Source organism: Panthera onca, chromosome F1 (assembly GCF_046562875.1).
Source record: "Panthera onca isolate mPanOnc1 chromosome F1, mPanOnc1 haplotype 2, whole genome shotgun sequence".
Classification (NCBI taxonomy): Eukaryota; Metazoa; Chordata; class Mammalia; order Carnivora; family Felidae; genus Panthera; species Panthera onca.
Window position 1 is genome coordinate 71,642,230 of NC_138355.1, and position 16,096 is coordinate 71,658,325.

General features: G+C 44.2%; 1 protein-coding gene across 6 annotated transcripts in view; it reads left to right on the forward strand.

The window, feature by feature from the left end:
• The window catches only part of GATAD2B (GATA zinc finger domain containing 2B), an 86,593-nt gene that overhangs the window by 62,199 nt on the left and 8,298 nt on the right, over positions 1 to 16,096 (forward strand). For all 6 annotated transcript variants that reach the window (XM_060644852.2, XM_060644850.2, XM_060644853.2 and 3 more), the window contains exons 2-5: positions 7,847 to 8,182; positions 13,192 to 13,321; positions 15,234 to 15,365; positions 15,657 to 15,788. In XM_060644852.2, coding sequence (XP_060500835.1) covers positions 7,848 to 8,182; positions 13,192 to 13,321; positions 15,234 to 15,365; positions 15,657 to 15,788 — 729 coding nt within the window. In that variant the 5' untranslated portion in view covers position 7,847. The remainder of the gene's footprint in view (positions 1 to 7,846; positions 8,183 to 13,191; positions 13,322 to 15,233; positions 15,366 to 15,656; positions 15,789 to 16,096) is intronic.

Below are 16,096 nucleotides of genomic sequence, written 5' to 3' on the forward strand. Positions count from 1 at the left end.
AGTGAAACATTCTGTAGAAAAGCACCACCCAAATAAGGCTGCAGCCGTGCGAGCGATGAATCTGTTTAATGACAACGCAATGTCCCATTTCCGTGAAATCCTCAAAAGGATGCAAAAGTAAGTGTCATTGGATAGGTTCCTTGTTAAAGGTGCACGAAAAGAAAAGGATTCTGTTCAGCCAACAGATAGGAATTCCACTAGTGATAGTGAAAGTCTTCCTACCCAATAACCCTCCTCTCTCTCTTGTCTCCTTCACACCAGCCATGAAGGTTTTCAAAGGTAAGTGTAGGTTAATTTGTTCATTTTTCTTTATATTTTGTATTTTCTTTATTATTTTGTATTACAGTATTGTAATCATTTTTATATGAATATTTTTTGGTTGTGGAACAAATCATCTGAGTTTCCATTATTTCTAATGTGGAAATTTGCTTTGATATACAAATGCTTTGGATTACAGGCATGTTTCTAGAATGAGTTATGCTCGCAAACCAAGGTTTTACTGTATATCTTACACATACGTGTGTATTATATATAATATATAAAATATTATGTATAAATATATAAAATATTTGTATAAGAATGAGTATATATATGGGTGTATAATATTTTAAGTGAAATATTTTCATTTCTACTTAGAATTTTTAAACCAAAGTATTTTATTTATATTAATTTTTTTATGTTTACTTATATTTGCGAGAGAGAGCACATGCATGCATGGGCCAGGGACAGAGAGAGAGGGAAAGAGAGAATGCCAAGTAGACTCTGCACTTTCAGCGCAGAGCCCAACATGGAACTCAAACTACCGAACCGTGAGATCATGACCTGAGCCAAAATCAAGGGCTGGTCGCTTAACTGACAGCCACCCAGATGCCCTCAAAATATTTTTAACTTTTTTTTTTAAGGGATACCTGGTTGCCCCAGTTGGATAACCATGTGACTCATGATCCTCTGGGTCATGAGTTCAAGCCCCATGTTGGGTGTAGAGGTTTTTTGTTTTGTTCGTTTTTTTTTTTTTTTTTTTTAAATAAGTTCTGCATCCAACATGGGGCTTGAACTCATGGCCCTGAGATTAAGAGTTGCATGCTTCACTGACTGAGCTAGCCAGATGCCCCAGAACAACTTATTTTTATGTGTTAAAGAAATACTGTTTTACTTTTATATAACTACAGGCTTAAGTTTTATCAGTTTTGAAAATTGGGGTTTTTCTAACTTAACTGACAAAAGTTTTCTGTTATCCTGTGATGTGATTTAGTGCGAGAGCAAATAGAAAGGGCTTATGCATTGCCTAGTGCACAGCAGGCATTCGGTAGATGTTAATTCGGTTTGCTCATCCCTCCAGCCTCTTTTCTCTCAGGCTCCTCTGAGTCTTTGCTGCAGACCTGGATTCTGGTTTGGCGTTAACAGTAAGATGGAAGCGTGACAAGCGTGGGTCTAGAGCTGTGTTACCATCTGGCCATTCTTGTTTTCTATAACAGCAGCAGATTTAAAGCTGGGCATTTTTGAGGGCACCTGGGTGGCTCAGTCAGTTAAAGTGTCAGACTCTTGATTTCAGCTCAGGTCAGGATCTCACGGTCATGCAGTCGACCCCCACATTGGACTCCAAGCTGGGTGTGGATCCTGTTTAAGATTCTCTCTCTCTCCCTTTGCACCCCCTACCCTGCCCCTTGCACGCGTTCTCTCTTGCACTCTCTCTCTCTCTCTCTCTCTCTCAAAAGATAAATAAAATAAAGCTGGGCATTTTTGTGCTATAATTGTTGGACATAATTAACTACTGTCTTCCTGGAACTCTCCTTTAGTTTGTTGATATGTCTGGTGTTCCTGGTTTTCCCCCAGCCCTCTGGCTATTTCTTAGTTTCCTCTGACCAACCAACCCTTAAATGTAGGTATTGCCTAAGGTTCTATCCTTGGCCCTCTTTTCGAGTGATTATATATTAATTTTTTTTCTGGGCAGTTTCACTTACTGCCCATACGTTACTTCCATTACCTCCTCTACCTGTCCAAATATTTATCTCCGCTCTGGCCCAAGCGCTGGCTCTTCTGTTTGTTTGCCACGTATCCACCTGTTTTTTGGGTGTGTCCACCTTGATTTCACATGGCACTTCTGACAGTTTTCCATTAAGATATTTTCAGTTTAGGTAACAGAACAGAAAACCTAGCTTATACTGGCTTAAACATTAAGGGAGTTTATTGGTCTGTGTAACTGGAATCCAGAAACTAGCTTCAGGGCAGTTTGATGTGGCTCAGCTGTGTGATTAGCTCCCATCTCGGTGTTCTGTGCGCAGTGTCTGCTTTATCTGCAGGCTGCCTGCCTTCCCTCATGGTCACAAGATGGCTGCCAGCAGCAACATGCCAGGACTGCATATGTTCACACTCACATTCTGGAGAAGAGACTATAGGAGCTGGGGACTGAGATTTAAAAGTCAGGGACGATTCCCAGACTTCTGACTTTTGCATCTAGAGGAATTCAGTCCTCTTCATTGAAACATAAAGGCAGAGAAGATGGATTTCTGAGAACATCCAAATCCTTACTTCAGTTACATGCACATCTGTCTCCTGTTGGGATGAAATTGTTAAAAGACAGTGACCTAATCCTTTTTCACCTCAATTCCTAACAGCTTAACAGCTAACCCTATACCTGGCACATAGTATATATACATAGTATTTGTGGGGGATGATAGACGGATATGCACATTCACGAATACCCAACCTTGCTTCTCAAAATTATCCAGCTCTGATACATCCCTCTGTATAATGGATTCTTGAAGTGAGCTACACCTGCATTGGGATTCCACATTCACTCTGTCTAAAGCTTTGCAGTCTTGGGATACTTGATTTAACATTTTCCCAGCTGTAAAGTAAGGCTAATACCACTTGCTTAGTAACTTGTTAAGGAAATTTAAATAACACATGGTAAGTGCCTAGTAGTGTGTTTGGCTTTTAAGTAGGTACTTAAGAAAGATTAGCTGTTATCATTAGCAGCCCAGAAGAAACAATCAAAAAAACTGGGTACACATTAAACGGCAAAATACAACATTTATTTTACAGGAAATTACTTTTTACTTTATTTTAAGTGGGCTCCATGCTAAATGTGGGGCTTGAGCTCACAACCCTGAGATTAAGCATTGCACTCTCCACTGACTGAGCCAGCCAGGCGCCCCTATTTTATAGAATTTTTGTTTGGCTTTTTGGATAGGAATTTTTGTGTGACAAGTTTACATTGAATATTATTTTCACAGCTTTATGGAGTAGAATTTAAGTTTATGGTTTAGTGATTTTTTTTTTTTTTTTTTAGTAAGTATACAGAGTTGTAAAGCTATTACCACAATCCAGGTTTAGAACATTTCCATAACCCAAAAGGATCTCTTGTGCCATTTTTAATTTGTCTGTTACATTGGATTCTTTTTCATTGTGGCAAAATATACGTAACAAAATTTACCATTTCCCCCCTTTTTTCCCTTTTTGTTTTCCTTTTCCTTTTTAATTTTTTCCCAAAATTTAACATTTTAACCATTTTTAACTATATAATTCAGTGGCTTTAAGTACATTCACATTGTTGTGAAATCGTCACCACTGTCCATTTTAAGAACTTTTTCTTCGGGGCGCCTGGGTGGCGCAGTCGGTTAAGCGTCCGACTTCAGCCAGGTCACGATCTCACGGTCCGTGAGTTCGAGCCCCGCGTCAGGCTCTGGGCTGATGGCTCAGAGCCTGGAGCCTGTTTCCGATTCTGTGTCTCCCTCTCTCTGTCCCTCCCCCGTTCATGCTCTGTCTCTCTCTGTCCCAAAAGTAAATAAACGTTGAAAAAAAAAATTTAAAAAAAAAAAAAAAAAGAAAGAACTTTTTCTTCACCCCGGAGACTCTGTTCCTGTTAAATCTTAGCTCCTCATTGCCCTTTTGCCACCCCCAGTCATGGGTAGTCTCTGATCTACTTTCTGTCTCTCTGAATTTGCCTATTCTAGGTACCTTATATAAGTGGAACCATAAAATATCTGTCCTTCTGTATTTGGCTTACTTCACTTTGCATGATGTTTTCAAGATTCATGCATGTTTCATTGGATTTTGAGACAGGCCCAGCTATGAACACATAAAGTTGGAGCTTACAATAAGATCAGTAAAGTCAAGAATGGGCAAGGAAAATTTGATCAGAGTTCTCAAACCATCTCTTGGGAAAGATTAATTACCTTAGACAATCAAATATCTGGTTCTGGTTTCTTCCAACTTTCAGTATATCCATTTATTTCATTAGAGTATGATAAAAGGGAATTATCTGAGCAGTATTCAACTGTTTGTATAACCGTTCGAGAAGCCAGGATAATGATGCCTTCCCAAACTTCATTCAACTCTAGGTTATCGAGTTTTGTTGCTTTGTCTTCTGATTTCAGTGCTCACAAATATAATTTGTCTCAAAACTTAGAACACAGTACCATATTAATTTGCATTTGTATATCTTGCTGTGTGCTTTTCTGGGGTATTTTTTGCATCTAGGTGTATGATCAGTTGAGTAACAGACTTTTCCCACCTACAACTCCCCATGAGATTCTTAGTGGTGCTCTCAGTATGAGGTGTCAATCAAGTTACCTGGAACACTGTTACTGTGGAGTTAGAGCCTAACTCTTGCTGTTCTGTAGTACTGAGCTTTCCAGTTTCCACCTGGGGGTATTTTTCAGAGGTATACCACTTTAGAAATAACACATACCATGGGGCGCCTGGGTGGCTCATTCGGTTAAGCACCAGACTCTTGATTTCAGTTCAGGTCATGATCTCACGGTTCCTGGGATCAAGCCCCAAGTCGGGCTCTGCAGTGACAGCGTGGAGCCTGCTTGGGATTCTTTCTCTCCCCCTCTCTCTGCCCCTCCCCCGCTTGTGAGCACACACATGCACTCACTAAATAAACATCTGTCTCTTTCTCTAAATAATAAACATTAAACAAAGAAATAACACAGATCTTTAGGGGGACCTGTAGCTACAGAATGTATGTTCTATAACATGTCTGTCTGAAGCTGTTAGAACAAAGAGGATATGGAGAAGTTGGAACCCTCCCCCCCACGCTGCTGGCAGTGACACAGAATGGTGCTGCTGCTTTGGAAAGCAGCCTAACGCTTCTTAATGTTGAACAAAGAGCTGCCACAGGGCCCAACAGTTCGCTCCTAAGTGTACACCCAAGAGAACTGAAAACATGTTCACACGAAAACGTGTACACAAAAGTTCATAACAGCTTTGTTCATAATAGCAAAAAGGGGGGAAAATCAAATGTCCACCAACTGATAAGTGGATAAACAAGTAGATTATCATTTGGCCATGAAAAGATACCAAGTACAAACACAGGCTTCAAACATGAATGAACCTTAAAAACATGATGCTCAATGAAGGAAGCCAGTCACAAAAGATCATATATATATTGTATGACTTCATTTATATGAAAAGTCCAAAACAGGCAAATTAGGAACAAAAAGTAAATTAGTTGGGGGCAGAGAGACTGCTAATGGATATGGGTTTTCTAGGGGGGAGATGATAAAAATGTTCTAATATTGATTGTGGCAGTGGTTACACAACTCTGAATCAAAACCACTGAAGTATGCACTTTAAAAAGGTGGATTATGTGATGTGTGAATTATGTCTCAATAAGCCTGAGCTTTTAAAAAGAATTAGGGGCGCCTGGGTGGCTCAGTCGGTTAAGTGTCCTACTTTTGACTCAGGCCATGATCTCACGGTTCATAGGTTTGAGCCCCACGTTGGGCTCCGTGCTGACAGCTCGGAGCCTGGAGCCTGCTTCGGATTCTGTGTCTCCCTCTCTCTCTGCCCTTCCCCTGCTTGCGCTCTGTCGCTGTCCCAAAAATAAATAAACATCAAAAAACGACTTTTTTAAGAGAGAATTAAGAAACGTTACCGAAAAACTCAGAGATATCTAGCTTCTGATTTTTTTTTTCTGATCTCCAAAATGTCTGTTTCCTTTTGTTGAATATTCTTTTATTGGCTACTCTTCTTTTTTTTTTTTTTTTTTGTCATACCCAGAAAAGGATCAAATAGCTCTTATTTTACTCCTCACTGCAAGAAGGAAGACGCTTCAGAGGGCGCATGGGTGGCTCAGTCGGTTAGGCATCTGACCTCGGCTCAGGTTGTGATCTCACGGTTTGTGGGTTCGGGCCCCACGTCCAGCTTTGTGCAGGCGGCTCAGAGCCTGGAGCCTGCTTCAGATTCTGTGTCTCCCCCTCTCTCTGCCCCTCCCATGCTCATGCTCTGTCTCTCAATAATAAATAAATGTTAAAAAAATTTTAAAAAAAGGAAGATGCCTCAAGCACATACATATTTTTCTTTTCAAGAGCACCAGTTAACATTTATAGTCTTCTCTGTCCTGCTACTTAAGTCTGTGAATCATTGGGCCTCATGTCGTATCTTCAAGTATAGAGGAGGTCATAACCCTAGGGCATAGAAATTAAATTTTGTTGAGCATCTTCATGGGGTATCTTCAAGCCCCACGTCAGGCTCTGCTGACAGTTCAGAGCCTGCTTGGGATTCTGTCTCTCTCTCTGTCCCTCCCCTGCTTGCTGTTTGTCTCTCTCTCAAATAAAAATAAAACTTAAAAAAAAAAAAAACAGTTAAATTTTGTTGAGCACCTTCTAAGTACCCACTTTTACAGATAAGATTGAGATTTAGGGAGGTAAAGTAACTTATTAAATATTTGATCTTATAAATGTAATTAGCAGTTTGAGCCTATGTTTCTAGACTCAAAAAATTTTCTTTCCAGTGCCTCGTTGCTATTTCCTACCAGGAAAACAGCCCTGGATTTTAAAGTGTGGAAGAAGTTCTGTATTTAGATTTTGTTAGTGTAAAAAAATCAAAGTGAGAAGGGAAAATGATAATTTTCTTGCCTTTAAGCTGCATAAATAGAGAAAGTATTCCCTCCTATCAGCCTAAACACCTGAGTCTTTCATTAAAGCCAGGTATCTTAAGATACGGAATCTATCTGTATAGCCTTGAGGCGGGTAACCGTGGGCCCTTCTGATTCTTGCTGCTTGCAGACGAGGCTGCCCATTAAACGCTCTTTGTTTCGTTCAGCTTTCTCTTTTGTCTCCAATGAGATAAGCCAATGAAAGATATGCCTGAGTGGCCCGAGGAACTTCCCTGTCCACGAAAGAGGTCTTTTCCAGGAGAAGAATTTGGTGTGAGAGGTAAAACCAGTGCGGGTGGTTTGAGCATACAGGCACCGAAAAGCAGTCACAAAAGAATGTTTATTTTCTGAGAGATGTAGGCTCTTAATGGACCATCCAGGTGAGTCAGGACCTCAACAACTAGAAAACACTTGAGGCTTACTTTCCACGGCTGAAGTTGAGTGGAGAAATCTCCTTTAATACAGGTGTTCTGGGAAGATGGAGTGTTGATATTTACCTCAGTGATTTTTGTTGTTGTTGTTTTTAATTTTTTTTAATGGTTTTATTTAATCTTTAGAGAGGTAGAGTGTGAGCAGGGAAGGAGCAGACAGAGAGGGAGACAGAATCCGAAGCAGGCTCCGGGCTCTGAGCCGTCAGCACAGAGCCCGACGCGGGGCTCAAACTCGTGACCTGTTGAGATCGTAACCCGAGCCGAGGTCGGACGCTCAACCGACTGAGCCACCCAGGTGCCCCTGGCTCGGTGATCTTTGAACTTCCATGTAACGATGATTCTTTTTTGGTAAGATCGACACCACGTGGGGCTCACGCTCACGGCCCTAGATCCAGAGTCACATGCTCTACCGACTCGGCCAGCCAGGCGCTCTTGTGATTCTTCCGAATACCTTTGCCTCCCATCCTCTTTCTTCACGGACCGTTGAAGGGATTGTGTTCCGGTCTCACTTGTATTCTCCTTCCCACAGGATGGATAGGATGACAGAAGATGCTCTTCGCCTGAACCTGTTGAAGCGGAGCTTGGACCCGGCAGATGAGCGAGACGATGTCCTGGCTAAGCGACTCAAGATGGAGGGGCACGAGGCCATGGAACGCCTGAAGATGCTGGCGCTGCTCAAACGGAAGGATCTGGCGAATCTCGACGTGCCACACGAGCTGCCCACCAAACAGGACGGCAGTGGTGTCAAGGGCTATGAGGAGAAACTCAATGGGAATCTCAGGCCTCATGGCGACACCAGGACTGCTGGAAGGCCAGGCAAAGAAAACATCAGCGATGAGCCTGTGGATATGAGTGCCAGGCGGAGGTATGGCTCGGGTCGGCTGCCTCCGGCAATAGGGTCTTCTCATAAACGATGGAAATGGAGTGGAAAAGGAAAGAATTCCAATGAGAGGAGGTGTTTTTCATCCTAAACCTTCTTGAGAGAAAATGTATGTGTGCCATCTGGCTTGACCGTAAATTCCTCTCATTTCCAGATGAGACTCGGTGCCTCGTGTATCTGCTTAGCATGCAGAGAATCCTATAGCTTGTGCCCTTAAGATAAAGTGGTCATCTCTGGATGAAGGAGGCACCTCAAAGCTGGGAATGGCAGTGGGAAGTGAGAGAACACGCGCTCCACTCTGACCTTACAGCCATTTTAGGAGGGCCTCAGTCTTTTCTTCAGACCATGCTGAGAGGTTTAGAATGTTTGTTAGGGAGTCCCAGCTTCTAGTACATCCAGAAGCATGGGGCTGGCTTTTCTCATGTGAACAGGGCAGTCGTCTTCCTGTGGCAGTCCTCTCCGTTCTTGCTTTGCGTGCGTACCGCCCTCCGTGGGCTCCACGCACGCATAAGCGTTCGTCGTGGTTCACACGCTCAACTCCTGTGCGCCCGCTCTCACACGCACACACCTGCACGGGGCCTCTCTCGGGCATCTGTCAAGGTTGAGTACTTGAAACGGTGGAGCACGTGCTGAGAAGAGGTGCTGGCCGAGCCAGTCATACGTCGTGAGAAGACTCACGACTTCCGAGCCAGTGAGTCACAGTGAGACCACGTTCGCTCTAAGAACGTTCGGTTCGTTAACTGTTCAGATACAGCTGACAGGGCGTGGGAAGTCATCTTTAGTGTCCACTTGCCCTCCCGCTGACCCTGCTGAAGTTGTCTTAGGACTGAAGGAGGAGGGAACAGTTACAGCCTCACCTGTGTTTCTTTTCTCCAGATTTTTTGTTTGTTTGTTTGTTTTTTCTTTTTTGTGTGTAAGCAGGCTTCATGCCCAATGCAGAGCCCAACACGGGGCTTGAACTCACGACCCTGAGATCAAGACCTGAGCTGAGGGGCGCCGGGGTGGCTCGGTCAGTTAAGCGTCCGACTTTGGCTTACGTCATAATCTCACAGTTCATGTGTTCGAGCCCCACATCAGGCTCTGTGCTGACAGCTCAGAGCTTGCTTGGGATTCTCTCTCTTCCTCTTTCTCTCTGCCCCTCCCTGACTCGTGCTTTCTGTCTCCCTCAAAAATAAACATTAAGACCTGAGCTGAGATCAAGAGTCCAAAGCTTAACTGACTGAACCACCCAGGCGCCCCCACTTTCTCTAGCTTCTAATGTATACTTTTAAGTACTATCCCAGGATTATTTTTTTAAGCCACACCCAGTGAGGGGACATTATTCTTGGTAATAGCATTTAAAACCCTTAGGAAACTTTAGATAAATTCCCTATTGGCCATAAAATAGGAGAAAAATCCTCAGATAGCTTGGAAGCTATATGTAGTGTGAGCTGAATATTATGAAAGTAGATTAATCCTTAGATCCTTTGGGGGGAAAAAAAGAAAGTAGATGAATGAGATCATGCCCCTGAGCAACCCACTTGCCCCATAACTACCCTCCCCGCTCTGGAGCAAGTAACTGATCCTACTTGAATGGGGAGGAGGAAGAGGAGAAATGTTGGACGGATTCCTCACATCCCAAATTGGCCCTGAAAGTGCATTTTTCATAGAAGCACTGTCACACATTTTCGTGAGATCTCACTAGTGCTATTATTGGTATTGTACTAAATAAATAAAGTCTGTATTAAAAAGTCAGACTACCTTGAAAACCCTACCATTGCATTTAATTTTATTTTAGAGGAATGAGCTTTTGAAACTTGAGCCTCTGGAAACTGGGAGCTGTTTTTAATGGTCTCCAGGAGGGGCTCCTGGGTGGCTCAGTTGGTTGAGTGTCCGACTTCGGCTCAGGTCATGATCTCGCAGTCTGTAGGTTCGAGCCCCGCGTCAGGCTCTGTGCTGACAGCTCGGAGCCCGGAGCCTGCTTCGGATCTGTCTGTCTGTCTGTCTGTCTCTCTCTCTCTCTCTCTCTCTGCCCCTCCCCCACTCATGCTCTGTCTCTCTCTGTCAAAAATAAATAAGCATTAAAAAAATAATAATTAAAAAAAATAATAATAATGGTCTCCAGGAAAAGGGGGTTGATGTAAACAATCTAGATCCCCATTCTACATGGAAAACTAGGCCCTACTGGCCTCTGTCACTCTTCTCCCCTTTCCTCAGATACACTGACAGTTATTTCTACTTAGCCCCAAGCTTTTTCTAAGAATGAATGGGATTGATAGATTGTTCAGCAAGGAGAGCAACAGTTTCTTTGATATGGACAAAAGGAGAGAATTTAAAAGCAGAAATAATGAAGAGCCCGTGGTATCAGTGATAGCCATATCATAATTGTCATCAGTTGGACAGGTTACAAACTACATGAAATCAGGTGTATGTGAAACCAGCGTTTGCTTATGTTTTGGAATGCTAGAAAAACACAGCAGTTTTCTTTCTATTTAGTTGTTTTTACTACCAGAAGGAGGATCAGGAGGTACACAGCTTTTGGGAACCTGCCAGTCTGAGTCGTGAGTGACGTCAGCAACAAGTCAGGCTTTTAGTAATCTCTCTCCGATGGCTAGAGTTTCATACTTAAAGAACGTCAAATGATGTAAATCACATACATGTTTGGGAAAGTGGAAAAATCATTTCTGTTCCTGGAAAGTTTAATAAATGAGACCAGAATCCCAGGTCACAAGTAAAAAAACAAACAAACAAAAAACTTGAAGAATGGGACAAAACCTGGGCCTCACCTGGCCTGTGCTGCACCTGATGTGGGTCTGATCACATCCAGGAGTACAATCTCAGGGTTGTTCTCAGAGACAACTTCCCAGCAAATGCCGCTCATTTCCACAGCCTCCATCCAGGAATGGCTCTGCCTGTCTTGTTGCTGAGCCACCCCGAAGCGGCAGGAGGCACTCATTTGAGCAAGGAGGAGTCCCTTAGCTTCGAGATAGTCTTGATGTGTGTATCCAGCCCTGAACAGAGTAGAAGGAGATTGGGACTGTTGGTGTGAATAAACATTGGAGAACCAAGTGAAAGTAGAAATCTACCAGATCTCAAAATCATTCACCCATGTTGGTGTCAGGGATGGGGGGGGGGGGGGGGGGCAAGGATGAAGGAATGTAGAAATGAGAAAATCACCAGAAAATGAATTCAGGTCAGCTTGACCGTTACTCCAGCATTGTGGGGTTAGGGAAAGAAAGGCTCTTCTCCCTCTAGTGGCTTCTTTTTCTGTGAACCCCACACGCTCAGCTGCCTGGGACCAGTGCTTGTAGAGCAATCCAGACAAACCTAATGGTTTCCAAGACAGTCGTGTGTGTCATTCTGTGCCTCTGTTTTATGTTCTCAGCTAAATTTGGTTTATTTTATTTTACTTTTTTTTTTTTTTTTAAATTTTAGAGAGCGTATGAGCGGGGGAGAAGGGCAGAGGGGGAGAGAGAGAATCCCAAGCAGGCTCTGTGCTTAGTTTGGAGCAGAACCCAACAAGGAGCTTGGTCCCATGACCCCGGGATCATGACCCGATCTGAGATCAAGTCAGATGCTCAACCAACTGAGCCTTCCAGATGCCCCAAATTTGGTTGATTTTAGTAATTCAGCCCAGTTGAGAAATTGAATGCCTAACCCAACTATCCAGGGTATTTTGTTCAAAGCCCCTGGGCATCCATGTCCCAACAGCAGCTGAGACAAGAGACCCAGAGAAATGGTAGAAAGGCTCTCAGGACTAAAGGTCTGTGGGTGTTAAGGATTTGGGTTTCATGTTTAAGTAAGAACTAAAACACATTGCTTTTAAGTCTGTGTATTCCTAACTGTACTGAAGAACTCAAGGAAGTGGGGTCTGGGAAGATATCTTTGAGTTAAGAAATCAGAGTTAGGGGGTACCTGGGTGACTCAGTCGGTTAATCCAGCACAGGTCATGATCTCACGGTTCGTGAGTTCAAGACCCATGTCAGGCTGTGTGCTGACAGCCCAGAGCCTGGAGCCTGCTTCACATTCTGTGTTTCTCTCTCTGCCCCTCCCCAGCTTGCACTCTGTCTCTGTCTCTCTGAAAAATAAATAGACATTAATTTTTGTTTTGTTTTTTGTTTTTAAGAAATCAGAGAGCTAAAAGATGTGGTCATTGGTTTGGGAAGCTGAGGCATTCGGAATTTCCAGAATTCTGGTCATCCAGCTCTTAGGGAGTGCCATTTTTATCATCTTAGAGAAATAAGTATGATGCTTTTAACTAGCCCCAAAAGACCAAAACCACAATTGTCTAATAAGCGAGAATTGAAATACGGGGGAGCCAATGAGGAGGATTTAAGATTTCAAAGTCGTTTCTGGAGAGTTTATTTTTGAGGGAAGATGCTGAGTACAAATCTGGTCAGTAGATACAGGTTCCAGAGATGCGGTTTAGGAGTTTCGGTCTGCCAGAAGCTGTAGACTTGGCCCGGTCCTTCCCCTCAGGCAGCTGGCACAGTACCTTCTGGTGTCTTAACTTGGGACTGCCGCTGGGGTTGTCCTGTAAGCTCCTCTCTGTCAACCCTCAGGCAGCCAGGGCCGCGCGGTGCAGGGCCGACCGAGCTGCCTCCACGGCAGCGGGCGTTCCGTACCTAAGCTCTGCCCTTGCCCTTCTTCCTCCGCCAGGCTGGCTGTTCCCTGCTTGAGCCTCTGCGTGACTAATGAGACAACCCAAAGGGAAGTGAGATACAGGGGAAGCGTTTAGAGTTTTGATTCAAATGGATGTGATCAGAACACTCACCTCTCACTCCCATTTCTGAAGCCAGTCACCGTGTGTCTGGTCCCTGCACAAGGAATTCAGATGGAGTGCACACTTGCTGAGGATTTGTCACCACTCACATCTTGGTGTCGTCTGTGTCCTAAGATTTGAATCTCCTGAGTGAACTGAGACAGACTTAAGTTCCCTTGGATTTCTTTGTTCAGCGTGCAAAAGAAGTTTTCTTAATTGTTGAAATACCTTAATTTTTTCCTTTCTTATCTAGTGAGCCAGACCGTGGGAGGCTGACTCCCTCCCCAGACATCATTGTTTTATCTGATAATGAGGCTTCCAGTCCCCGCTCCAGCTCCCGAATGGAAGAAAGACTCAAAGCAGCCAACCTAGAGATGTTTAAGGTAAAAAAACAGAGAAGAAAGATAAAATGATTTCTTTCCTCATTTTTGCTCCTGTTTAGTTCCCTAAGAGGCCCAGTAATGTTTTTTTTATAATTTACTTTTTTTTAATTTACCATCTTAATAATTTATGTATTTTTGAGAGCGAGAGAGTGTGAGCAAGCAGGGGAGTTGCAGAGAGAGAAGGAGAGAGAAAAAATCCCAAGCAAACTCCATGCTGCCAGGGTACAGCCCGACACGGGGCTCGAACCCATGAACCATGAGATCATGACCCAAGCTGAAATCAAGAGTCAGATACTTGATCGACTGAGCCACCCAGGTGCCCCTGTAGTTTACTTTTTGAATCTAAATAACTACCCACAGGGGTGCCTGGGTGGCTCAGTCAGTTAAGCGTCCGACTTCGGCTCAGGTCATGATCTCGCAGTCTGTGAGTTCGAGCCCCATGTCAGGCTCTGTGCTTACAACTTGGAGCCTGGAGCCTGCTTCAGATTCTGTGTCTCCCTCTCTCTCTGCCCCTCCCCTGCTCACATTTTGTCTCTCTTTCTTTCTCTCAAAAATAAATTTTTTCTTAAATAAATAAATAACCTGTTGATGAAACTTTTTATAAATAATTCTTAACTTCAAGGGCATTTTATTTATTTACTTTTTACTGTTTTTTTGTTTGTTTTTTTGAAAGAGAGCACGTGCACAGGGGAGGGACAGAGGGAGAGAGAGAGTCTTAAGCAGGCTGCACAACCAGTGCAGAGCCTGATGTGGGGTTTCATCTCAGAACCCTGGGGTCACGATTGGAGCCTAAATCAAGAGTCAGGTGCTCAACTCACTGAGCCACTTAGGTGCTACTATTTTTTTTTTTCAAGATTATATTTTTGGGGTGCCTGAGTAGCTCAATCGGTTAAGCATCCGACTTCAACTCAGGTCATGATCTTACAGTTCATGGGTTTGAGCCCGTGTCAGGCTCTGCACTGGTGGTGCGGAGCCTGCTTGGGATTCTCTTTCTCTCTCTCTGCCCCTCCCCCACGAATGCTCGCGCGCGCTCTCTCTCTCTCTCAAAAATGAATACATAAACGTTAAAAAATATATATATATATTTTATTTTTAAGTAATCTCTACATCCAACATGGGGCTCAAACCCACAACCCTAAGATTAAAAGTCTTGGGTTCCACTGACTGAGCCACCAGCCAGGTGCCCTGAGGGCATGCCCTTTTAGAGGGCACTATGAGAATCAAGTGAAGAAGATAGTGTGACAAAGCATATTCAGTATAATTTATCTTTGGAAAGTCAAAACTCAGTAAGTCACAGAAATAAACTCTTGGCTGGAACCACTGTACCCTGGTTCTCATGATGTGGAGAAACTCCTAAGTTTTTATGTGTATCTAGAAGAAACTTGGCTTTTAATAAGTTCCAGAAACAGTGTTTAAAAATTTTTTATGTTTTATTTATTTTTGAGAGAGACAGACAGAGCGCGAGCAGGGGAGGGGCAAAGAGAGAGGGAGACACAGAATCCGAAGCGGGCTCCAGGCTCCGAGCTGCCAGCACAGAGCCCAACGGGGGGCTTGAACTCACAGACCATGAGGTCATGACCAGAACTGAAGTCAGTGCTTAACCGCCTGAGCCCCCCAGGCACCCCTGGAAACAGTGTTTTCAAGAACAGTTCCCTTTGCATCTCCCTTTGCCCCTTCTTCTATTTTGCCAGGAATCTGGTTGATTAGCATTTATGTTCTGTAAGCATCTTCTGAGCACCTGCTGAATCCCTAGCCCTGAGCTAGATCCAGGGACACAGAGACAGTAATCCCCATTACTACTTCTGCTTCGTGTGCAAGATCCAGAGCTCAGCCCTGGAAGAAGAGACCATCTCGCAGGAAGGGGGACTCTGGGTGCCTGCTCCCATAGCTGAGGGACCTCGTGTTTCCTTAGGGGAAAGGCATTGAGGAGCGGCAGCAGCTCATCAAGCAGCTGAGGGACGAGCTGCGACTGGAAGAAGCCCGGCTGGTGCTGCTAAAGAAGCTGAGGCAGAGCCAGCTCCAGAAGGAGAACGTAGTCCAGAAGGTACTGACTGCGCCCTGGAAGTAAGGGGCTGGGTCTGACAGTGGCCTCACCCAGGTAGGTTCAACTGGGTGGCCCATTCTTGTCCAGTTCCGTGCTTTTTAGTTTCTAAGAAGAGTGATTTCTTTTTTTTTTTTTTTTTTAATTGTAGGCCCTAATCAAGAAAACCTTGATTCCATTTTTCTCGGTTTTCCTTCTGGTCAACAGAAGCTTCACACTGACTGGGGATTTTTAAAGTCCAGGAGTGTACCAGACTTCTGCCTCTGTTTCTTCATTCTGTCTTCTCTCCCCCAGACCCCGGTTGTGCAGAACGCGGCATCCATCGTGCAGCCATCTCCTGCCCATGGGGGACAGCAGGGCCTGTCCAAGCTTCCCTCCCGGCCTGGGGCCCAAGGGGTGGAACCACAGAGTCTGAGAACATTACAGGTGCGTAACCTGCCTTGGGGCCCCGTGTATCCCAGCTCTGCTTTGGGACTTCTGTGACGATCGTAGAAGAACCTGGCCGTGGTAGAGGTGCTGGTGCTTCACACAGTCCCGTTGGTCCCTCCTCGCTGCCTGGCTGTGTGTTACTGGGTGGCACAGTGGGACAAGTAATCCTCCTCTTCCCGCTGTGGTTTTTCTTCTCTGGAGGTTTCTAGCTTAGCCCTTTTTCGTCTAGGAGTAGACAGAATTCCCGACTCTCGCTGTGTTTCTGTTTTTCCACTCAGCTGTGTGTTATAGGCAGTGTTCTCTCT